Source organism: Bufo gargarizans, chromosome 4, assembly GCF_014858855.1.
Source record: "Bufo gargarizans isolate SCDJY-AF-19 chromosome 4, ASM1485885v1, whole genome shotgun sequence".
Lineage (NCBI taxonomy): Eukaryota > Metazoa > Chordata > Amphibia > Anura > Bufonidae > Bufo > Bufo gargarizans.
In genome coordinates this window covers 212,180,600-212,207,086 of record NC_058083.1, presented here as the reverse complement: position 1 = coordinate 212,207,086, position 26,487 = coordinate 212,180,600, and the positions used below count along the sequence as shown (strand labels likewise).

Here is a 26,487-nt window from a genome sequence, read left to right as displayed (position 1 = left end):
CCAGTGCAGCTATTTTCTGACAACCATATGGTTTTTTATTTTTCTCTCTATGAAGCTGTGCAAGCTCTTATTTTTGTAGCATGAGATGTCATTATTATAGATTCTTTTTTGGGGCATATATGACTTTTTGATCATTTTTTATTTTACCTTTTAGGAAGCAGGATAAAGAAAAGGTAGTAACTCTGTGGTTGCTTTTTAGGTTTTATTACTATGGTGTACACCATACAGGAAAAAAAGACATGCTATCTTTATCCTGCTGGTCAGTACGACTACAGAGATGCCAATTGTATGTAGATTTGTGTAAGTTTTTACCACTTTTACAGAAAGTGAAATGGATGGTATAAAAACGAAAACAAAAAAGTGGTGGGGGGGGGGGGGGGGTTGATAAATTCCCAACCATGTGTTTTACAATATAAATTTATATTCTCTTTATTTTCCTAGGAACTGTTCGGTTATAAGAAAAAACAGACTCGAAATGTCCTTTGCATTATTGGTTACATCTTTACCTTGGGGATCCTTAAAATAATATTCTACTGGAAACCTCAACTGGATGTCTGGAGTCACTGTGTCTCATGCAGCTTGGCAGATGCTGATGTGATATTGCTCAGAACCACTGTAAGTAACCAGATTGTGAAATTAATTAAATGAATTACAACAGTGGATTTCATGTGAAATCATTTCTTTAGCCTTGGTTCACATCACAGTGGCATGCGTTCATCATAGAGTTCCATTGTAAAAAAAATATATATATATTTATCTCATCACCACTAAACCACTAAACAAAAAATTAAAAAAGTATAATTAAAAGTTGTGTAGTGAATATTATTTATCAATTATCTTCAATTTATTTAAAAGGTCCTCAGCAATATATGGTACTTTCTCACATTTAATAGCTACATATTTAATCCTTTCAGGGCCAGAGGTTTTTTTTTTGTTTGTTTTCATTTTGCGCTCCCTGCCTTCCCAGAGCCATAACGTTTTTATTTGTCTGTTCACATAGCCATATGAGGGCTTGTACTTTCCAACACCAGCATTTAATATTGCATATGATGTCATGAGAAGCGGTAAGAAAAAAATACAAATGGGGTGACATTTATAAAAAAAGAGCAATTCCACTACAGTGTTACAGTTTTTTTTATTTACGATGTTCGATAAAACTGACCAGTTACTTTTATTCTACAGGTTAGTACAAATCCGGCAATACCTTATATGTATATTTTTTTGTGTGTTTTGATAGTGATAAAAAAATTAGAAAGTGGGTCGCCATATTTTGACCCCTAACCCCTTTTTTTTAATTATGTGTACAGAGCTGTATGGGGGCTCATTTTTTGTGGGGCGATCTGCCCTTTTCATTGATACTATTCTGGGGTGTGTATGACTTTTTGATCACTTTTTATTAAAAAAAATTTCAACCAAAATCAGCGAATAGGCCATTTGGAAGTTTTTTTCTGTTTTGCTGTTTGCCGTATGGGGGATATATTTTTATACTATGGACGTTTTTGCACATCGCGACACCCATGATGTGTATTTTTTAAATTTTATTAGTTCTATTATTTTTGTTTTGGGAAAAGGGGGGGTGATTTGAATTTTATGTTTTTTATTTATTTTTAAAACCTTTTTTTTTTACACTTTTTTATCGTTCCCATAGGGAACTATAGCATTCAATCATTAGATTGCTATTCTCATAGACTTTAATGCACTCTATGCAGTCTATGAGAGAATTGATTAAATTGATTGTTTCCTATGGAGCCCTATTACAGGCAAGTGCTCCATAGAAAATACTATGCAGCAGCCTCCTGTCATTCATAAAGACAGGGGCTGCTGCATACACGCTCTGGCTCCTCCGATCGCCACACGGGGGAGCCGGAGCATCACCGGAAGTGTGCTTCCGGTGTTTCACACGCTCAGATGCCGTGGTCGGGATTGACCATGGAATCTGAGGGGTTAAATTTTCTTGATCGGTATTACTGCCAGTTTCGGACATGAGCCGCGGGTGTCTGCTATAAGAAGCAGGAGGCCACCAGAGGCTATGGCGCCTGCTCCACTCAGGAGCAGGCGCCATCTTTAAAGACCCAGCCAGGGCCGTACACAGTTCTTGGCGTTAAGGGGTTAAAGGGGTTGTCCAGGTTCAGTACTGAACCCGGACATAAGCTCCTCTTCACTCATTCTCAATGTATGAGTGGAACATTGAAGCATTTCTAGCTTTGTTGCTCCCCCTTGTCCTGTACTTCCTAGTGCAGGACCAGAGCTGTTTGTTTACTGCTTGTGACGTACCTGGCTTTTTCTCAATATGCTCGGCGGAGACTACTGCCTAGCAGTGATCCCGGTGACATCACCGGCTATAATAGGCTATATATAGGTAAAGCAGCCTAGAGCAGAGCTATAATAGGCTATATATAGGTAAAGCAGCCTAGAGCAGCGCTAAAGACTACACATTAGTGCCAGTGACATCACCGGGAAGTCCCTGCCTAGCATACCCATGTGAAGACTGGTAATTCACTGGTAGTAAATAAAAAGATGTAGCCTTGCATGATACAGTGCAGGGGAAGGGGAAGCATCACAGAAAGGAAATGCTCCATTGCTCCACTCAGACATGGTAAATGAGTGAAGGAGAGCTTATGTCCGGGTTCAGCTCTGAACCCAGGCAACCCTTATAAGCAAACTGATTTGGCAATTGTATGTCTATAAATGGGTAATAATCTCAGTGGTGAGGACCAGAGCTCATGCTCCTCACACACATTAAATTAAATTTTATCCGATTAGGTTGCTATTTAGTCCTTAATTTCATCAGTATTTACAGTATAAGCCAGAATCAGTGGGTCCCAGTGGCAATGGTTGCAGAGCAAGCCCAGTATTGCATGCCCTAACCTGTGGCATGTGATGACCATGTCAACACCACATAGAATAGACCACATAGTGCTTCCATGCACTGAGCAAACAAGAAGGCAAGTAATAAACCTCTTATATCTTCTACTTGGGTCCCTTATATCTCGAGACCCAATATGGTAGAGGCTGGTGCTAGAGGGAAAGAGATTCTCCTGCAGTTCTGGTAGAAGATAGAATTGAGACAGTAAAAGAAGGAGTAATGTCACTTTTCACATCTCGTCAATGATCAAGTAGTTCTAGGCTATATAATTAATGCTTGTAAGTTCTTCCTTTAGACTGAATGAGGCTGTGTAATTTAGGGTTTAGGGTTAGAAATTAGAGGTAAGTGGGTTCAGCCTAGATTGCTGACTCTGGTTTGGTATATACTGCTGTATATACAGCAGTGTTTTAATATGGGAGGTATGAAGTGTAACATATGCAGTGAGTACAGATATAAGAGGATAGGTTTACCTTATGGTCACTGTGTGAGAAACATGAGGTATTGGGAGTTAAGATTAATGCTACTTGTTGTTAGGGTTAGTATTTGTATTATGGCCAGGGGTTAGCATTAGTGTTAGGGTTAGTATTAAAGTTAGTGATAGTATTAGAACTAGATTTAGTATTAGATCTAGGGTTAATATTAGGTTTAGTGCACATGAAGAGAAAATGGGAGGAACTCCTTTTACTCACTCTATTTAATGACTCCAGAGGGAGGACCTCCTTTTACCTACTCCATTCCAGTTTCAAACCTGCAGGTCTGATTTTTAGGTGATGAAGGAACTTTGATGTCATCAAAGGTCCTGCAGCTGCACCCTCTGAACCTAGGAACTACATAGTTGCCAATGCAGTTCCTTTACTCTTATACAACTTAGGACCTGTGATGACATCATCACAGGTTCTTTACCTTTCTAAGGCTTCAAACCACACTAATGATGCAGGGTTAGCATCATCAGTGCAGTTATAGTAAAGTGATGTCAGGCTGATGAGTGAACCATAGCAGTTTTTATGCCGGGGACAATAGCCCCACTCCCTTCATGCTATGTCAGAAGGGAGGTACATCTCTCAATTATACTTTTTCTCTGTATGTTCCACCCCAGGTTTTGGGCTTACAAATACTGATGTACATTAGTAGATAATAACTTAATCATTAGTAAATTGTAAACATTTGTCTTATAAATACTGATGTACAACAATTAACTCATAAAGGGCAGAGGAAGCCCAGTACTGTCTAATGTTTGAGACAGATGTCACAGGTGCTATTAACTGTGGCATCTGAAGGGTTGAGCAGCTGGGACTGTGGCTGTCTCTGATCTCAGTCACAGATGTTGGGTGTCAGCTGTATAACAAAGCCGGCTTTTGTTCTGTATGGAGTGAGCTCAGCTTGTTACAGTACATCCAGGTGCATTGAGGGCACATTTTTGCCACTGAGAGCAATGGGAAGCTGTTTATTAGTGTTTTGAACACATATTATGTGTATTTTACATGTTGGAATGTGCAGTGCTTTTCTGCCATAGTAACATGTCTAATGTCTGAGAGAACATCCGAGACGCCCTAAGCATTGTGTTTTGAACACATATTATTGGTATTTTACATGTTGGAATGTGCAGTGCTTTTCTGCCATAGGAACATGTCTAATGTCTGAGAGAACACCCGAGACGCCCTAAGCATTGTGTTTTGAACACATATTATTGGTATTTTATATGTTGGAATGTGCAGTGTTTTTCTGCCATAGGAACATGTCTAGTGTCTGAGACGCCCTAAGCATTTTATTTACATGTGGTAGCTGTTATTTAGTTTTTCCTCCTTGGAGATGAATAGCCATACATGTGCTGTAAATATGGTTTATGTCTGCCAGTGGGAGTGCAGCTTGCCTAAAAGGGTCTTATTGATGGGACATGAGCTACCTACTTATCCAGGATGTTAGAATACAGTGGTCCCTCAAAATATAATGGCCTCAGGATACTAAATTTTCAATATAAAATTGTCTTTTCTGGGCCATCGTACGTTGAAACTAGACTGAACATACAATGATCAACAAATCCAACAAACCAATAGGGCAATTTCTCTGATAAAACACCTGTTTGGTTGTCTAGTAAGTATTCTTTACAGTAAAGTTCAGTACTACATGTTCTGTACTTCCCTCTGTCTGTGACAGGATGAGCTGCTCCTTTAGAGATCAGGTAAGGGTGGCTCACTTTATTTTTCTGGTATTTTTCTGCTATTTTATTTTTCTGGTATTTCTGGTATTTTTCTGATGTACTATACAGTGATTTACAGCTATTTTTTACTGTTATATGAAAGGACCTGATTTATCTGTCTTACTTATTGGCTTATTTTTCTTAAGTTTTCAATATCTCTTATCTTGGGATGACATTTTGGAGCTTTAGAACCAACTACTAGTTTTTCATAAAGTTATGGACTGAACTTACAACGGTTTCAACATACAAAGGTCTTTCTGGAACCAATTAACATTTAAACTTCAGGGACCACTGTTTTGTTATAGATGGATTAGTGGCAAATTAGTCTAAGACCTGAATATGAAGTGATTGATAAAAAGAATGGGATAACCTGCACATTCAGGACGGAAAGCCATGTGATTACTGGTGAAATATGTCATTGGTCTTCTGGCTGACCGCAGTGACCTTGTTGGCAGGGTAAGATGTTTTCCTTTGATCACTGAAAGGTCTGATTGTGGGTATTGCCCTGGAAGAGTAAGACTGAGGACCATAAATATATGTCTGATTTCTGCATCTGTGAAAGAGCTGACTTTTCCCACCCACTTCTCCTTTTTGTCAATATTGTTTTATTGATAAGTCATGGCACTTAATTAGAGGAGAGATTTTTCACTGAGTACTAGAGTGGACATTTTCTGGTTATTTACAGCTTTAAGTTATTGGGTAACTGATTGATCAATTGTTTTAGTGAAAATTAAATGGGTTGTCTGGCCTAGGAGCCAACAATCACTATGGTTCTAATGTGTATGTGTCCCTTGAAAAAAAACAAAAAAAAAAACACTCACCTGTCTGTGATCTTATTGCCTGTTCCCGCTGCTTACTATCCCTGCAGGACCACAAAGTGATTGCTCACAGCTGCTTCAACAGAGCATTACTGCTTTGAAATATATTTTATATAACCTAAATAAGGGTCTGTGGTCAAGAAAAGTTCCACTAAGATCTGTGTCACGTGATTAATTTAATTAGATATATAGCTATTGTATGTCATGTACTTGAAAAATAATATTGTCTGTTTTGTTTTATTATTTTCTAGACAATACACAGTTCAAACAGGTCAATAAATGTTTAATTAATCAAAATTCATACATCACTTATATAATTGTATATCCACTTAAAAACAGTACAAAGTAGTCACTAGTGCATGTAGATGTTGGCCTCCAGTCATAGACACTGATATACTGGCTGTGCATTAGACTACAGCTTAAATATTAGATGGTATAGCATATTCAAAAGCTATATGAAAAACTAAAATGTACATAGACTTGTTGAAACATAGCAAACACATGACTCAAAGAATAAACTCAAAGAAGCCTATACATAATGCAACATCCAGGTAATGAACTATCCTTTATTTCAACTATACAAAGTGAACACTCAAACATCAATGATATAGTGGCTGTGCATTAGACTAAATATATACAGTATGGACCAAACGTTTGGACACACCTTCTCATTCAAAGAGTTTTCTTTATTTTCATGACTATGAAAATTGTAGATTCACACTGAAGGCATCAAAACTATGAATTAACACATGTGGAATTATATACATAACAAAAAAGTGTGAAACAACTGAAAATATGTCATATTCTAGGTTCTTCAAAGTAGCCACCTTTTGCTTTGATTACTGCTTTGCACACTCTTGGCATTCTCTTGATGAGCTTCAAGAGGTAGTCACCTGAAATGGTCTTCCAACAGTCTTGAAAGAGTTCCCAGAGATGCTTAGGCCCTTTTGCCTTCACTCTGTGGTCCAGCTCACCCCAAACCATCTCGATTGGGTTCAGGACCGGTGACTGTGGAGGCCAGGTCATCTGGCGCAGCACCCCATCACTCTCCTTCATGATCAAATAGCCCTTACACAGCCTGGAGGTGTGTTTGGGGTCATTGTCCTGTTGAAAAATAAATGATGGTCCAACTAAACGCAAACTGGATGGAATAGCATGCCGCTGCAAGATGCTGTGGTAGCCATGCTGGTTCAATATGCCTTCAATTTTGAATAAATTCCCAACAGTGTCACCAGCAAAGCACCCCCACACCATTACACCTCCTCCTCCATACTTCACGGTGGGAACCAGGCATGTAGAGTCCATCCGTTCACCTTTTCTGCGTCGCACAAAGACACAGTGGTTGGAACCAAAGATCTCAAATTTGGACTCATCAGACCAAAGCACAGATTTCCACTGGTCTAATGTCCATTCCTTGTGTTCTTTAGCCCAAACAAGTCTCTTCTGCTTGTTGCCTGTCCTTAGCAGTGTTTTCCTAGCAGATATTCTACCATGAAGGCCTGATTCACACAGTCTCCTCTTAACAGTTGTTCTAGAGATGTGTCTGCTGATAGAACTCTGTGTGGCATTGACCTGGTCTCTAATCTGAGCTGCTGTTAACCTGCGATTTCTGAGGCTGGTGACTCGGATGAACTTATCCTCCGCAGCAGAGGTGACTCTTGGTCTTCCTTTCCTGGGGCCGTCCACATGTGAGCCAGTTTCTTTGTAGGGCTTGATGGTTTTTGTGACTGCACTTGGGGACACTTTCAAAGTTTTCTCACTTTTTCAGACTGACTGACCTTCATTTCTTAAAGTAATGATGGCCACTTGTTTTTCTTTACTTAGCTGCTTTTTTCTTGCCATAATACAAATTCTAATAGTCTATTCAGTAGGACTATCAGCTGTGTATCCACCTGACTTCTCCACAACGCAACTGATGGTCCCAACCCCATTTATAAGGCAAGAAATCACACTTATTAAACCTAACAGGGCACGCCTGTGAAGTGAAAACCATTTCAGGTGACTACCTCTTGAAGCTCATCAAGAGAATGCCAAGAGTGTGCAAAGCAGTAATCAAAGCAAAAGGTGGCTACTTTGAAGAACCTACAATATGACATATTTTCAGTTGTTTCACACTTTTTTGTTATGTATATAATTCCACATGTGTTAATTCATAGTTTTGATGCCTTCAGTGTGAATCTACAATTTTCATAGTCATGAAAATAAAGAAAACTCTTTGAATGAGAAGGTGTGTCCAAACTTTTGGTCTGTACTGTATACTAAACATCAGATGTTATAAAATATTCAAAAGTTAAATGTGCAAATAAAATGTACATGGACCTGTATTTGCATAATAAAGTCAAAGAAGCCTATAAATAATGCAATATCCAGGTAATAAAATATCCTTTGTTTCAACTACACAAACGTAAACACTCAAACATCAATGATATACTGGCTGTGCATTAGACTACATATACATACTAAACATTAGATGTTATAGGATATTCAAAAGTCACATGTGCAACAAAAATTTACATAGACCTGTATATGCAAACAAGTGATTCAAAGGAAAGTCAGAGAAGCCTAAGGCAAGATCCAAATAATAAGCTATCCTTTATTTCAACTATGCAAAAGTACATACTGAAATTACAACGTAAAGTTGTATAAAATATATCCTTAGGCTGTGATGGCTAACCTCTGACACTCCAGCTGTGGAAAAATTACGACTCCCAAGAGGTACACTGCTTGGCTGTTCTCAGAACTCAATAGAAATGAATGATTTGTCCTTAAACCTAACACTTCTTTCTAGAGAAGCTACTCCAGTTTGCCTACTTCACCCTACTTCAGGAATGAGATTGCAACTTTTTTTTTAAACGTTGCAATGATAAATCTGGAGTGAAACTCATTAACATAGTTAACTACAACCACTTTTCCACCCATATTACAAAACTGGAGTGATTTGTGTAAAAATGCTAAAAGTCGCTAAATTGTGTGCAAGGGTAAAAAGTCACAATTTTTTTTAGCAATTGCTTACATTTTGCATAAGCGAGTGCAAAAAAAGTCTCAAAAGCCCTATTTTGTGACTTTTTGATGCCAGAATTCTGGAGTAAAGGTAAGATAAATCAGGGCCATAGAGTATTAATAATATTATATGCTGAGTATGGCTATACCATGGCATTATCACCAGTAAATACATAAACCCTTTAAAGTTCTATTGTTCTGGGCTAGAGGAGCCACAAAACCCTTAGCATATGTTTCACTATATGCATATTCTTCAGAAGGCTCAGTGTAAATACAACAGGGGATGTACACTACTCACAAAAAGTTAGGGATATTTGGTTTTTAGGTGAAATTTATTGAAAACGTAAAAGTTCACGCTACAGTTTATTTAGTACTTTAGTGGTGAGCCACAACTTTTAACTGAACTTTAATAAAGATATAGGAAGTTGAACATGGGACCAACACAGATGCCTTCAGCTAACAAGCGCACATGCAACAGATCAGCCAATTTCATAGGTGCAAATCTGCTTACAAATACCCTTTACTCTCTCTACCCCGGGCCAATTTTCACCCTCCTGCCCAGGCCATCTTTTACAAATCTGACATATGTTACTTTATGTGGTTACTTTGGAACACTTTTATTTATCAAAACCATTCTGAGACATTTCTCGTGACACATTGTACTTCATAATATTAGTACTTGTAATATTAGTGATAGAAGTAGTTGTTTCCATGTGGTGTGCATTAATTAGAAAACTGAATAGAAGGACGCAAAAAGTTATTCTTACTTGATAATAAGGTCTGTTTTTTTTTTTTTATGACCACACAGGATGAATTTAAGAAGTACACCAAGAAAAAAGTCAAATCGATCCATTCAGATTCATCACATGCTTCACCTAATGCTAAAACAGCAAAGATGGAAACATCTGAACTACACGAGTTGTTAATTAGGCCTCAGACTTGGGTAAGTTCTAATAAAACTGTATACAGTGGTCCCTCAAGATACAATTGCCTCAGGATGCAGTATTTTCAACTTACAATGGTCTTTCCTGGGCCATCGTAAGTGGAAACTAGACTCAACATACCATACAATATCTCAGACTCACATCCAACCAATCAGCATAGGCATTTCTCAGGTAAAATCTGTATTGGTTGACGAGTAGCTCCTCTTCATAGTACAGTGTGGTACTACATATTCTGTATTGCCCTCTGTCCTTCCCAGGATGAGCTGCTCTTTGGGATGTCAGGTGACAACAGTTCCATATTTTTTTTTTTTTTTTGTGGTACAATGTGTGCTATACAAGACCCTGATCCTGCTACGTAAGTCTCTGTACTCTACCACCTGTCCAACACTTGCTAGGACAGGCAGGGCAGGCTGTACAGTAGAGCATACTGTATAAGCAAAAGATGTGGCCGCTGGTGTACAGGAAGAAAAACAACTACAATATCAAACTGAAAAGAAATAGCCAAGCTCACCTGGATAATTTAAACGTGGAAGCACGGGCGGTGCTCAGAACACAGCACTAAACCATTTATAAAAAAAAGAGGGGGGAGTACAGCTTCCCCCAAAAAATCCACACAGCTTTTATGTCTTCATGCTCATAAAATCCAGTGATTCACACAACATCTACGCATTTCAGGTCAAATCACAAAGACCTTTAATAATGACAATGTTGTAGTCCCAAAAACACAGGTGCCTTTATTCCGGCCATAGCCAATCAAAGGGGCAGAGAAAGGCACAACTGCAGTTCCTAGATAATTTACTTAAAAAGACATAACATTTTTTTATAAAGCAAGAAACAGAAAAAACATAAAGCTTAAGGAGTAAAAACAACAGCATCTTCTACTCCACAAAGTCTATTGTACTGTACATAACCTCTAAATACAATACAGTCATACAGTTAGCACGTAATACCACTATAAAAGGGCCAAATAATACCTCTACACCATGCCCATCACATAGTGACTGAATACTGCTGCCACACTGTTGCTGAATAAAAAAAAAATATGGTAAAACTTGATAATGAGTCCAATATTACCAGGATACAGTGACCATATAATGGAAGATGTCAGTTACAAAGCTTTAGAGCTCATAAAGGGGTTGTCTGGTTTCAGCTAGCAACTGGACTACCTTAAGGATTAGCTTAAAATATAGAATTGAAAACAGTTTGCTTGCGGATCCAGTGCTGTCACTTCAGTTATCCTTAGTACAAGTGTCGTCTGTTGCTAAACAGAAAAGAGAGGCGCACTATAGGGTAATAGCGTATAGGAAAGGTAAGTATTGGGCTCCAAATAGGAGGCTCACCTTAAGGAGTTATGTAAACCTTAAGCACAACTCTAGAAGAAGCTTGTCTGGGTGGTAGAGGGTGGATCCTAAGAATGGGTGGTAACGGAAGATCCAGATTGATGTAGGTTGTCAGTGGTTTTTTAAGCAGAAGATACAACACGTTTCAGGGATTTATTTTCCCTTCAGCAGGTAAAAACTGCATGTATAACATATTAACACTTAAAGCAGGTATATATACATATAAAAAACACAAAAAAATAGATAAAATGCCATCGGGGGTGTTTGGGGGTGGTCCAGGGGTGTGGTCCCCCAAGAAGAAGCACCAAATGCAGACCAAAATAGTAAAATAAACATGCATATCAATAAAATACACTAAGACATTTGTTGTTCAAATGGTCAAACATAAGAATTATTTATACTCAATAAATAAATCAGTATTAAAAAAATCTCTGAGAAGGGTCACATGATCAAGCCGGGATCACGTGACCACAGTAGGTGTCACGTGACGTCTGTTTTCCTTGGTTGCCAGATGCATAGTATGCAGGCTAGTCTGGACAGGTACAATGTACTATCTGATCTTAGGGCTTTGGAACGGAGTGCCGCGGTCACGTGACCACAGGGCCGATCATGTGGATACCACGTTGCTAGGCAATCTGATGCAGATGTTAGAGCTGTATGCCTGGTTAAGCTGGAGGGAGCAGCAGTGTGACCTAGTCACATAAAGTGACAAGAGGACCCTATGGGGAAAAGGAACAAACTGTGGGCATTAAATAGATAATGAATTCATAAAGAAAATAATAAAAGAATGTGGGCACTGATTAAATAATAATGAATAAGTAATAATAATTACCGTATATACTCAAGTATAATACAAGATTTTTGGCACATATTCTTGTGCTCAAAAAGCTCCCTCGTCTTATACTCGAGTCTAGGTCTGTATTATGGCAACTTACATTGCCATAATACAGACCATGACATGTTGGGGGCCGGAGAAGCTGTTACTTACCTTTACAGCTGCTCCGGTCAGCTCCCAGTGTAAATCTCGCGAGACACGCGGGCCGCGAGATTTACACTGGGAGCAGACCGCGAGATTTACACCGGCAGCAAGTACCGGCCCCTGCACAGCCTCCCCTCCCCCTGGAAAGCCCCCCCTCCCCCTGGACAGCCCCCCCTCCCTGGCCAAGTATGAAGTAGGGAGGGGGGGAACAAAAAAATAAAAATAAACAACTTGATAAATATAAAAAAAATAAAAATAAATGCCCAGTTGATGGGAGTCTCTCCCACTCATCCTCTGCAGCCTCTGTGGGTGGTCCAATGACTGTTGATATCACCGCTCTTCTTTTCTCCTGCACGCCGGCCACGCATGCAGTAACACTGCGTGTATAGTATGAGCACCAACACAGGCTGCTCTATGCAAACATAGTTGACATTCTTTTTCAAAGTCTTTTTTTTTAAATCCTGTTAGGAATGGAACCCAGTACTTCTAATCCCGGACCAAAACAAAAACGCAGGTCATACAAAGCTGGTTTCAAGCTCAAGGTTGTGTCAAGAGCAGAAGAAAGCAATAACAGTATTGCAAGTAGGGAATTTTGTGTTAACCTACTAAAACCTCAATTAATGTACTTTTATTGGTATCTATTTTTATTTTTGAAATTTACCAGTAGCTGCTGCATTTCCCACCCTAGTCTTATACTCGAGTCAATAATTTTTCCCATTTTTGGGGGTAAAATTAGGGGCCTCGGCTTATATTCGGGTCGGCTTATACTCGAGTATATACGGTAATAATAATATATGAAATATAAAAAAATATATAATGGTCAAGGGGTTATACTATATTCGCAAATGTGGGGTAAGAGTGTAGACTAGGGACATAAGCTCACAGAAGTAAGGAATGAAGGGATGGCTGGAAGGATTATAAATGAGCAGGGATGATGACTGATAATAATAATGATGGAGGTGACAGGTGGTAAAAAAGAGTAAAAATATATTAATCATGACAGTCGATTGGTAAACTATGACAGGTCAGATTGTTACATGGTTGGATAAATTATTGCAAGAATAAATGAGATGCAAGGGACATTATTAACCCCTTCACGTCTGCAATCTGTATATATACGTGATAGCTGCACATACCCCGTGCAGCTACCACGTATATAAACGTTCTGGCAGCTCTTTAATCCAAGCGCTGCAAAGCGCTTGGATTAAAGCTTCTGCCCCTGCCCTGTATGCTGTCACGGACAGCATACAGTGCAGTAATGCCGGCAAGGGACCAATCAGAGTGGCCCCTTGCCGGCAATCGATCCGATTGGTTAGTCTGTGCAGACTAACCAGTCGGATCGCGGCAGTGTTAAATGCCGGTTTCAGGCTCTGATCTGCGCTCTGCAGATCAGAGTCTGAAAGCAGATAGTGTAACTCATGCCCCCCGATCTGTGCCCCTCCAAGCACTTAGTGCAGATCTGTGCCCCCTCATCTGTGCCCCGCTGATCTGTGCCCATCTCTTGCACTTATGCGGTCCGCCGCCTCCCCGCCCCCCTGCATTAATTTTCAAGCCGCCCCTCCTGCCCCAGCCTCCCTCGATATTATGGGCAGCCTCCCAGAACCCCCCTCTTTCCTGCGCTGCCCCCCCGATCCCCCTGCTGTGTGCGATGGCGGCGGCTCAATTACTGAGCCGCCGCCATCAGCAGAGAGTGTCAGCTCTATGCTGACACTCTCCTGTAACCCCTATAGATGCCCCGGTTGCGGCATCCATGGGGTTAACAGAGGGAGGGAGCTCCCTCTCTCCACCATCGGGGCTGCAGCGCTGTGATTGCAGCACCCGATGGTTGCCATGGCAACCGGACGCTTTGCAAAAGCGTCTGGTTGCCATGGCAAAGGCGTCCAGTGCTGCCACCTACAGGCAATCTGGAAGTACTATACTTTGCAATGCAAGAGCATTGCAAAGTATAGTACAACTATCAGCCCCACTGGATCTTCAAGATCCAAGAGGGAACTGATAAAAAAAAAGTGAAAATAATAAAAGTAAAAATAAAATAAAATACACATATTAGGTGTCGCCGCGTCCATAACGACCATCTCTATAAATATATCACATGATAGACCCCGTCCGATAAACACCATAAAATTAAAATTAAAAAAACTGTGCCAAAAAAGCTATATTTGTCACCTTACATCACAAAAAGTGCAACAGCAAGCGATCAAAAAGGCGTATGACCCCCAAAATAGTACCAATCAAACCGTCACCTCGTCCCGCAAAAAATGATACCCTATTTAAGACAATCGCCCAAAAAATAAAAAAGCTATGGCTCTCAGACTATAGAGACACTAAAACATCATTTTTTGGGTTTCAAAAATGCTATTATCGTGTAAAACTTAAATAAATAAGAAAAAGTATACATATTAGGTATTGCCACGTCCGTAACGATCTTCTCTATAAAACTATCACATGACCTAACTCCTCAGATGAACGCTGTAAAAATAAATAAATGAAAACTGTTCCAAAACAGCCAATTTTTGGGTCACCTTGCCACATAAAGTGTAATAATGAATGATCAAAAAATCCTATGTACCCAAAAATGGTACCAATAAAAACCTCAACACTTTCTGCAAAAAACGAGCACCTGCACAAGACGATCGGCACAAAAATAAAAAACATATGGCGTTCAGAAAACCAATCCAGCACAATTTACCTTCCAAAAACCATATGGCATTCCTTTCCTTCTGCGCCTGCCGTGTGCCCGTACAGCAGTTTACGACCACATGTGGGGTGTTTATGTAAACCGCGGAATCAGGGTAATAAATTATGAGTTTTGTTTGGCTGTTAACTCTCAATGTGTTAAAGAAAAAAAATATATAAAATGGAAAATCTGCCAAAAATGTGAAATTTTGAAATTTCAGCTCCATTTTCCTTTAATTCTTGTGGAACGCCTAAAGGGTTAACAAAGTTTTTAAAATCAGTTTTGAGTAACTTTAGCGGTGTAGTTTCTACAATGGGGTCATTTATGGGGGTTTCCACTATGTAAGCCCCACAAAGTGACTTCAGACCTGAACTGGTCCTTTAAAAAGTGGGTTTTGGAAATTTTCATAAAAATTATAAGAATTGCTTCTAAACTTCTAAGCCTTCTAACGTCCTAAAAAAATAAAATGACATTTCCAAAATGATGCCAACATAAAATAGACATATGGGGAATGTTAAGTAATAAATATTTTATTAGGTATCACTTTCTGTTTTAGAAGCAGAGAAATAGAAATTTGGAAAACTGTGAATTTTTCCACATTTTTGGTAAATTTGGGATTTTTTCCTAAATAAAGGTGAAATATATTGACTCAAATATATGACTATCATGAAGTACAATGTGTCACGAGAAAACAATCTCAGAATGGCATGGATAAGTAAAAGTGTTCCAAAGCTATTACCACATAAAGTGACGCATGTCAGATTTGAAAATTTTGACCTGGACATTGGGGCATCAATGACCCTTGGTCATGAAAGGGTTAATAAAACAATAATATCAAACAAGGTGTTATGTGATTGGTGAAATAATACTAATAATGATAGTCATTGAGAAGAATAATGAGACAATGCTAATAAAATTTCTTACCGTGATTTGGGGATGTTAGAAAAAATATATATTAATAATCGAAAGATAAAAATCAGAAGGGGATATAAATACTTTCACTCTTGTGTGTGTCAATCAATGGGGCAAGATTGCAGTGTAGATGTGGGACTACTTCACAAATTCACAGCTTCTATAAACTTGCTGATCATCCCCACAGCTAGAAACCAATACAATCTGCGCCATTAATCATAAGCCGCAGCATCAGCCTGGTATGATGAAAAAAACACAGGCTGAACGCTGCATGCCATTTAATTAAAATACCTGACTGGCTACAATGTATCTTCTGTGATATTCAATCACTTTATTTTGTATCACCTAGAAGGCTGAATACACCAGACACGCTGACACTCCACACTGCTGGCATCAGCCCATACACACACTTGCGCCCAGTCAGGGACTCTTAACTACTACCGTTAACTGCTCATATAGAAGCTGAGATAATCTGACTATGCTAATTGCTTATACATCCTTGCCTCGAGGTGTTTCCTAAATCTAAACCTCCTCAGGAGCCGCTTATCAAAAGCATAGTTTTGTTTTTTCAGTTATCAAGGCGGTTTGTTGCTGCCCACCCTCAAAGAGGCAGCGCTCCGGCACAAGTACGGCCGTGAAGCGGCCACCGCAGCCGTGGACTTTTAAACACAAAACCCCTCCCCTGGTATATTGAGGCCACACCCACCCAGTGTCACCTGATCGGAGCAAAGCGCTCCTGAATCCAGAGGCTGGCCAATACAATGGGGGACCATAACAGAAGGGACACTTCCCCTTTTTAAAGATGGTCATAAAGCAACTAGGTACCCTAGATGGACAGAAATTTGGGCACAGCAATATGACAACGGAAAAATGGGATGGGTTGAGAGCTTTGGAATCCGACCATTCTATTATAATAAAACCTTCAGATAAGGCCTCATGCACACAACCGTTTTTCTGGTCCCCATCTGAGCCGCAGTTTTTGCGGCTCCGGTGCGGACCCATTCACATCAATGGGGCAGCAAAAAATCTATCTGTTTTGCTGATGAGTTTTGATTAAAGGGCCTGTGAGAGTATTTCATTCAGCTCTTTTTTGTCTAATGTCAAGGGGTTAGTTGGCAAAATGCTGTAATACTTACAATCCTTCAGAATACTGAGACACATACAGTATCTATATATTGGTTACAATCCCTTATTTCCACTTTTAGTCCTCATGCACACGACTGTTCCGTTTTTTGCAGTCTGCAAATCACGGATCCGCAAAAAATGGAAGCCGCCCGTGTGCCTCGGGACAGGCAGCCCATTGTAGACATGCCTATTCTTGTCCGCAAAATGGACAAGAATAGGACATGCTATATTTTTTTGCGGGGCCTCGGAACGAAGAAACGGATGCGGACAGCACACGGAGTGCTGTCCGCATCCGTTTCCCTTGACATTAGACAAAAAAGAGCTGAATGAAATACTCTCACAGGCCCTTTAATCAAAACTCATCAGCAAAACAGATAGATTTTTTTGTTGCCTCCATATCCAAAAATGGCTTGTTTTTATGGCTTACTGAACGTTCATAAAGGCTTAAACCCACTTAAATGGTGACCAATAGTCTCAGGTGCGGAGAGTTTGACTCATCCAGTCAGTACCTATGCTAGAACAATGCCACAGATGTCGCAACATTTGAGGGAGTGTGAAATTGGCATGCTGACTGCAGCAATGTCTACCAGAGCTGTTGCCTGTGCAATGAATGTTCATTTCTCTACCATAAGCTGTCTCCAAAGGCGTTTCAGAGAATTTGGCAGTACATCCAACCGGCCTCACAACCGCAGACCACGTGTAACCACACCAGCCCAGGACCACCACATCCAGCATGTTCACCTCCATGATCGTTGCCCGGACAGCTGCAGCAACAATCGGTTTGCATAAACAAAGAATGTTTGCAAAAACTGTCAGAAACCGTCTCAGGGAAGCTCATCTGCATACTCGTTGTCATCATCAGGATCTGGAACTGACTCGAGTTTGTCGTTGTAACCAACTTGAGTGGGCATATGGCGTCTGGCACGTTTGAGATGCATTCTGTTCAGGGATGAATCACGTTTTTCACTGTTCAGGGCAGATGGCAGACAGCGTGTGTGGCGTTGTGTGGGTGAGCGGTTTGCTGACGTCAATGGTGTGGATCGACTGGCCCATGGTGGCGGTGGGGTTATGGTATGGGAAGGCGTATTTTATGGACAACGAACACAGGTGCATTTTATTGATGGCATTTTGAATGCACAGAGATACCGTGACAAGATCCTGAGGCCCATTGTTGTGCCATTCATCCACGACCATCACCTCATGTTGCAGCATGATAATGCATGGCCCCATATTGCAAGGATCTGTACACAATTCCTGGAAGCTGAAAACGTCCCAGTTCTTGCATGGCCAGCATACTCACCGGACATGTCACCCACATGTCTGGATCAGCGTATATGACAGCGTGTTCCAGTTCCTGCCAATATTCGGCAACTTCGCACAGCTATTAAAAATGAGTGGACCAACATTCCACAGGCCACAATCGACAACCTGATCAACTCTATGCAACAGAGATGTGTTGCACTGCATGAGGTAAATAGTGGCCACACTAGATACTGACTAGTTTTCTGACCCACCTCCTAGTAAGGCAAAACTGTGCACATTTCAAAGTGGCCTTTATTGTGGGCAGTCTAAGGCACACCTGTGCAATATTCATGCTGTCTAACCAGCACCTTGATATGCCACACCTGTGAGGTGGGATGGATTATCTCGGCAAAGGAGAAGTGCTCACTAACACAGATTTAGACAGATAGGAGGTGCTCTCCCTAAGGAGAGTTAGTTCCCCCCTTGCCCGGACACAGGCCTCTCACCCAGTTAAGCCAGTGCTCTCTGCTCTGCACTGATGAGGGGCAATCATCCCGAAACAGCTGTCTGCAGATGGGATGCTGGCTTATTTAATATCCAAATCATGTCTCAAGGCTTATTTTAAGAGCTGAACATTGACTTATTGGATAGCTGCCTTACATCTGGTGGCATTAGAGGCAGAGCGTGTTAAGAGCTCATTTGCATCTCCCTTCCCTCCCAATATTTGAGAGTAATGGGTCTATTGTGCATGTAGAAAATGTTTCAGATTTTTGAGTTTAGCTCATGCAAAATGGGAGCAAAACCGAAAGTGTTGCGTTTATTTTTTTGGTCAGTGTATTAAAAACAGCTAAGTAAATAAATGAATAAAAAAATGAATAAAAAATGTTCAGAAGTGGAGGCCATATCTTACAAATTAATATCAAAGGCCTCATTCAGACCATGTGGGTGGAGGCAGTTGAGCTTATACATCCACAACATCTCCCGTCTTCATAATGTTTGGATGATGTTACGGCAGTCCGGATTCACTTGCTCTATGGGTGAAATTCTAAAGTCGGAAAAAAAAAGGCCCTGGTGATGTTCTGCTGCATGCCTAGGAACGCTGTGCTGGAGATACTTTTTCTTAATATTAGACCTATGTTTATTAAGTCTGTTCCATAAAGTCTGGATAGTCCGTCCTATATATTGTAGGCCTCACAGGCATTCCAATAGGTAAATTACATTAGCCGATCCACAGTGTTGATGACTCTTGATTGAAAAAAGGTCACCGTTATAGTTGCTACGAAAAGCAGTAGATGTGCAAATAGAGCTACAACAAAGACACTTGGGGAGGTGGCACTGAATGCTGCCCAATAGTTGCCCTGTTGGAGATGGAGACGAAATGCACTGTCTCTGAGGTCATAAGATACTAGGGGCCAGTATGTTCTTGAACGTCTTGGCCCTCCTGAACGTGAGTGGGTATCGGGTGGGCAGAATTTTGGGTAAGTGGGGATCTAGCTTGAGAATATGACAGTGTTTTGAAAGGACGTCCCTAATATAATTATGGTGACTGTTGTATCTGGTGATAAAGTTAGTACTCCATGCACCCTTTGTATTACTGCTGCTTCCTGCGGTATTGTTAATAGGTTTCTTTTCACTTTTGTTTTTAGATAAACAATCATTTTGTGAAAAGGCTTTGGCTCTATCAAAAGCTGCTTAAATGATTGTGGGTGGGTATCCTTTTTAAAGAAATCTTGTGCAGATAATTTTGCTCTGAACAGTGAAATCCTCACCCCCAGAGCAGTTGTGTCTCACCCGTCTGAACTGACTAAAAGGGATGTTTGTCTTTCACTTCTTATGATGAGAGCTGGAGTAGTCTAAATAGCTATTGCAGTCAACTTTCTTGAAAAAAGTACGGGTCACTATTTCCCTTGCATTAATACTTAGTTCCAAATCTAGATATTCAATTTTTGAATGATTGTATGTCCCTGACAGGGCGATACCCCAGTTGGTAACATGCAGATGTGAAATTAGGTTTTCAATTGAAGGGGTATTGCCGTTCTATATAAATATTAGATTGTCGATGTAGCGGCGATAAAAAATAATTTTGTCTGTCCAGAAATTTGACTTGTAAATTAATGTGTCTTTAAAGAACCCCATGAAAAGGTTAGCACAACTGGGTGCAAAACGCGTGCCCCATCGCAATCCCTTTGGTTTATACATACAGAGTGCCTTCAAAGGTGAACACGTTATGCGTCAGGATGAATCTGATACAATCTCCAATACATTTTTATGTGTATATAAACCTGCTTTAAGCGTTAATATGTTATACATGCAGTTTTTACCCGATGAAAGGGAGATAACTCCCTGAAATGCGCTGTATCTTCTGCTTAATAAACTACTGACAACCTACATAAATCTGGATCTTCCAGCTGGTTCCTTGTGCCGAGGGATGTTTTCCTGAACGTGTTTACTTCAGTTATCCTGGCAGGGTTCTGTTCACATGGCTGGCGAGCTGATGTCACGTCAACATTGCAACAGTGCAGTGAGTTGTTGGCCTCAGCATTGCACTACTGTAGTCCAGTTTCTTGCTGAAACCAGACAACCCATTTAAACCAATTTTGAGGTAAAGTAAAGGTGGACACATGTGCAAGTGATTATCATAAGTTAAATCCAGGGGCTCACAGGTAATGTCTTCTCTAATTGGAATTGTTCATTTTATTCATTTTTAGAGTTATAGTGCACCCTTAGTGGCTTTAGCAGAATAAGGCCATATTCACACAGTCAGTGTTCAGTCAGCAATTTCCATCAGTGATTGTAAGCCAAATCCATATGCGGGTCCTAACCCAGAACAGGTGCAGATGTTTTTATTACACCCTATCTCTGTGCAGCCTCCAGTTCTTGTTTTGGTTCACAGTCACTGATGTGAAATGATGTGTAAATATGGCCATATATGTCCCCTTAAAGGGGTTGGCCACCCTAAATTTTTAAAAAAAAATCCAAAGTGCCCCAGACAATAGCCAAAACCATGAAGTATTAATATCTAAAGCTAAATGTCCTGGCTATATATCATTTTTCTAATCTGTTCACCATGACACATTTCCCTGGAGGAGCTCCTCAGACAGGATTTGTGGGAGGAGCAGATGTAAAGTGAAAGTAAAAATCCCAGCATGCACTGCAGCAAGCATCCTCAGAGGAGTGGTCACATGACATCCCCGCCCACCTGTGTTCCCATAGAGACAAGAGCCCCTCAGACATTATCATTAACTGCTGTACAGACATAGTAATAGAAGGAACGCCCCAGTCCCAGCAGTAAGCTGAACAGACATAGTAATAGAAGAAACGCCTCAGTCCCAGCAGTAAACTGTATAGACATAGTAATAGAAGGAACGCCCCAGTCCCAGCAGTAAGCTGTACAGACATAGTAATAGAAGGAACGCCCCAGTCCCAGCACTAAGCTGTACAGACACAGTAATAGAAGGAACGCCCCAGTCCCAGCAGTAAGCTGTATAGACATAGTAATAGAAGGAACGCCCCAGTCCCAGCAGTCAGCTGTACAGACATAGTAATAGAAGGAATGCCCCAGTCCCAGCAGTAAGCTGTACAGACATAGTAATAGAAGGAATGCCCCAGTCCCAGCAGTAAGCTGTACAGACACAGTAATAGAAGGAATGCCCCAGTCTCAGCAGTAAGCTGTACAGACACAGTAATAGAAGGAACGCCCCAGTCCCAGCAGTAAGCTGTACAGACACAGTAATAGAAGGAATGCCCCAGTCCCAGCAGTAAGCTGTATAGACATATTTATAGAAGGAATGCCCCAGTCCCAGCAGTCAGCTGTACAGACATAGTAATAGAAGGAACGCCCCAGTCCCAGCAGTAAGCTGTATAGACATAGTAATAGAAGGAATGCCCCAGTCCCAGCAGTCAGCTGTACAGACATAGTAATAGAAGGAATGCCCCAGTCCCAGCAGTAAGCTGTACAGACATAGTAATAGAAGGAATGCCCCAGTCCTAGCAGTAAGCTGTATAGACATATTTATAGAAGGAACGCCCCAGTCCCAGCAGTAAGCTGTACAGACATAGTGATAGAAGGAACGCCCCAGTCCCAGCAGTAAGCTGTACAGACATAGTAATAGAAGGAACGCCCCAGTCCCAGCAGTAAGCTGTACAGACACAGTAATAGAAGGAATGCCCCAGTCCCAGCAGTAAGCTGTATAGACATAGTAATAGAAGGAATGCCCCAGTCCCAGCAGTAAGCTGTACAGACACAGTAATAGAAGGAACGCCCCAGTCCCAGCAGTAAGCTGTACAGACACAGTAATAGAAGGAACGCCCCAGTCCCAGCAGTAAGCTGTATAGACATAGTAATAGAAGGAATGCCCCAGTCCCAGCAGTAAGCTGTACAGACATAGTAATAGAAGGAACGCCCCAGTCCCAGCAGTAAGCTGTATAGACATAGTAATAGAAGGAATGCCCCAGTCCCAGCAGTCAGCTGTACAGACATAGTAATAGAAGGAATGCCCCAGTCCCAGCAGTAAGCTGTACAGACATAGTAATAGAAGGAACGCCCCAGTCCCAGCAGTAAACTGTATAGACATAGTAATAGAAGGAACGCCCCAGTCCCAGCAGTAAGCTGTACAGACATAGTAATAGAAGGAACGCCCCAGTCCCAGCAGTAAGCTGTACAGACATAGTAATAGAAGGAACGCCCCAGTCCCAGCAGTAAGCTGTACAGACACAGTAATAGAAGGAACGCCCCAGTCCAGCAGTAAGCTGTATAGACATAGTAATAGAAGGAACGTCCCAGTCCCAGCAGTAAGCTGTACAGACACAGTAATAGAAGGAATGCCCCAGTCCCAGCAGTAAGCTGTATAGACATAGTAATAGAAGGAATGCCCCAGTCCCAGCAGTAAGCTGTATAGACATAGTAATAGAAGGAACGCCCCAGTCCCAGCAGTAAGCTGTACAGACATAGTAATAGAAGGAACGCCCCAGTCCCAGCAGTAAGCTGTATAGACATAGTAATAGAAGGAACGCCCCAGTCCCAGCAGTAAGCTGTATAGACATAGTAATAGAAGGAACGCCCCAGTCCCAGCAGTAAGCTGTACAGACACAGTAATAGAAGGAATGCCCCAGTCCCAGCAGTAAGCTGTACAGACACAGTAATAGAAGGAACGCCCCAGTCCCAGCAGTAAGCTGTACAGACATAGTAATAGAAGGAATGCCCCAGTCCCAGCAGTAAGCTGTACAGACATAGTAATAGAAGGAATGCCCCAGTCCCAGCAGTAAGCTGTACAGACATAGTAATAGAAGGAACGCCCCAGTCCCAGCAGTAAGCTGTACAGACACAGTAATAGAAGGAACGCCCCAGTCCAGCAGTAAGCTGTATAGACATAGTAATAGAAGGAACGCCCCAGTCCCAGCAGTAAGCTGTACAGACACAGTAATAGAAGGAACGCCCCAGTCCCAGCAGTAAGCTCTACAGACATAGTAATAGAAGGAATGCCCCAGTCCCAGCAGTAAGCTGTACAGACATAGTAATAGAAGGAATGCCCCAGTCCCAGCAGTAAGCTGTACAGACATAGTAATAGAAGGAACGCCCCAGTCCCAGCAGTAAGCTGCACAGACACAGTAATAGAAGGAATGCCCCAGTCCCAGCAGTAAGCTGTACAGACATAGTAATAGAAGGAATGCTCCAGTCCCAGCAGTAAGCTGTACAGACATAGTAATAGAAGGAATGCCCCAGTCCCAGCAGTAAGCTGTACAGACATAGTAATAGAAGGAACGCCCCAGTCCCAGCAGTAAGCTGTACAGACATAGTAATAGAAGGAATGCCCCAGTCCCAGCAGTAAGCTGTACAGACACAGTAATAGAAGGAATGCCCCAGTCCCAGCAGTAAGCTGTACAGACATAGTTATAGAAGGAACGCCCCAGTCCCAGCAGTAAGCTGTATAGACACAGTAATAGAAGGAATGCCCCAGTCCCAGCAGTAAGCTGTACAGACATAGTAATAGAAGGAACGCCCCAGTCCCAGCAGTAAGCTGTACAGACATAGTAATAGAAGGAATGCCCCAGTCCCAGCAGTCAGCTGTACAGACATAGTAATAGAAGGAACGCCCCAGTCCCAGCAGTAAGCTGTACAGACATAGTAATAGAAGGAATGCCCCAGTCCCAGCAGTAAGCTGTACAGACATAGTAATAGAAGGAACGCCCCAGTCCCAGCAGTAAAAAGAGTTTATACAATAAGAAAGAGAAGAAAATCCAGCTCTCTCCGGTGAAAAAATGAGAAACTTTAATCCAGCAAGTTTAAAATCGTTTGTCATGAGGAAGGACCCATATTTCTCTGAGGTCTGAAACACGTTGACTGTTTTTTGTACACCTGTATGGATTTTAAACTTGCTGGATTAAAGTTTCTCATTTTTTCACCGGAGAGAGCTGGATTTTCTTCTCTTTCTTATTGTATATACCGCACCCAGGAGTGGCATCCGTGCACCTCTAGTGATTCTACTACTGCAGGTGAGAGCTGCCGTACGTTTTTTAAAAAGAGTTTACTACCCGTCCCACACATATGTTTCTGGGATGGGGGGGTAAGCCATGAACAGAATGAATAGTGAGGGAGATTTATCATTTCCCTTGTCTGCGCCTTTAAAAAATAAAAGGTTGTGGCAATGGCAAGGAGGGGCGTGACCAGTCACCCCAACAAATTTATGTTCCTTTTCGCCAGTTTTCTGACTCAAATGAAGCCAGAAATCTATGGCAGCTCTGAGCTGTCAGAGATTTTTGTTTAGGTGCACGGACTGCCGGAGGCGGGGGATCTTTTGAAAGGGGGGCAGCCCTTTGTTGCACAAGGACTCTGATAAATACATTTGTACAAATCGATCTGCTCACATAGCGAGGAGCCCCCTGTCTATCCTCACACAACTTACTTCCAGCTGACAGCCTAGTAGTCATCTATGGATATGTAGAAGCAATGAATAAACACTCGCGCTGCCGTCTGGATTGAGTGGGGTGGAGATGAGCTCACACAAACAAATTATGTGTGCGCCCCGTGGCTGCAGGGTTCTGCTATGGGGTTAATTGCCAAAAAACAGCCCACAGAATAGGAGAAGACCTAATGTTGGAAAGCAGAAAAGAAGAACCCGCGCTGACTGTATTGCTACTTATAAGTATGCTGATATTGTCACACTATATGAAGCTTATAATACCATATAGTTTCTAGTGGCTATTTGGGTAACTCTATTCCCGTTAATTCTCATGGCACCCGATCAATTGGTGCACTTATCCTGTCAAGAGTACGTGCGGTAAATGTGGCAAAAGGTGTAATACTGTTGCGGTCGATTGTAGTAGTGCTGTACACTTACTGTTATGTACCCCGCTCGGTCCGTTCCTGAAAAATCCGCTGTTGCTGATAATCCTATTCTCTTGTCCTGTTCTATCTTCAGCTTGCTTTGTGTTGCGTGCGCAGCTCCCGCCGGTAGCTTGAACGCGCACAGAACAGCCGTGTTAGGTTAGTTGTCCTGGAAACCTGTAGTGTGACGTCACACCCGAAGCTACGGAAGCCTCTAGGGTACACAATTCCCCCGACGCGTTTCGGAATAGACGTATTCCTTCCTCAGGGATGACTGTAGAGCCCGTTTAGCCGATCTTTAAGCATGCAGGTTTCCATGGAGACGTCTTTTGTTTACAGGACAATAGAGAAACAATGCAAAAACTTCAAGGGGTACGAGGGGACATAGAAAAAAAGGTATATAGTTGTTTTATGATTTGTGTTCAATTAGTTTGAGTCCTTTTGGTTCTTTTAAACTATTTCTCCCCAGATTATCAGACTCCAAAATATGGTTGAGGTATATATTAATTAGTTTGGGGAAAGGGCCTGAATAGCCTTTTTATTATAATTATTGGCCTTACATGATAGTGTCTTGCTACTTGCTGTCTATATAAAGAAATTTCAGAAATGCGAACAATTCGATTTCTTGGTTCAGGCCTATAGGAGCCAGGGTGTTTAGGTTATAGATCCACTCGCTCTCTTTGCGGGACATTGCCTTTATATAGTCACCTCCTCTGGGATCATGCCTTACTTGCTCTATACCTCCAAAGGATGAGCCTTCAAATTTACCCTTATGTTTTTCTGTGAAGTGGCGTGATAGTGGATGACCCACAAATTTTTTACTTATGTTTTTTTACGTGTTCCCATATTCTGACATTTAGCTCGCGTTTCATTCTCCCTACGTACACCTTCCCGCACGGGCACTTTATATAATAAATAACCCCCTTTGAAAAGCAGGACAGGTGTTTTTTTTATTTTGTAGGAATTGTTTTCACTGATAATTTCCTTGATAGTGTCTTTTTGTTTGGATGCTAGACAGGCCTCGCATGTTCTGCAAGGAAAAAAACCTTTTTTGTCATCTGGT

General features: G+C 41.3%; 1 protein-coding gene across 2 annotated transcripts in view; it reads left to right on the top strand.

Annotated features, from left to right (window-relative positions):
• Nucleotides 1-26,487, top strand: part of LOC122935810 (probable cation-transporting ATPase 13A5) — a 285,360-nt gene that overhangs the window by 17,589 nt on the left and 241,284 nt on the right. For both annotated transcript variants that reach the window (XM_044291709.1, XM_044291708.1), the window contains exons 2-3: nucleotides 442-615; nucleotides 9,690-9,824. In XM_044291709.1, coding sequence (XP_044147644.1) covers nucleotides 442-615; nucleotides 9,690-9,824 — 309 coding nt within the window. The remainder of the gene's footprint in view (nucleotides 1-441; nucleotides 616-9,689; nucleotides 9,825-26,487) is intronic.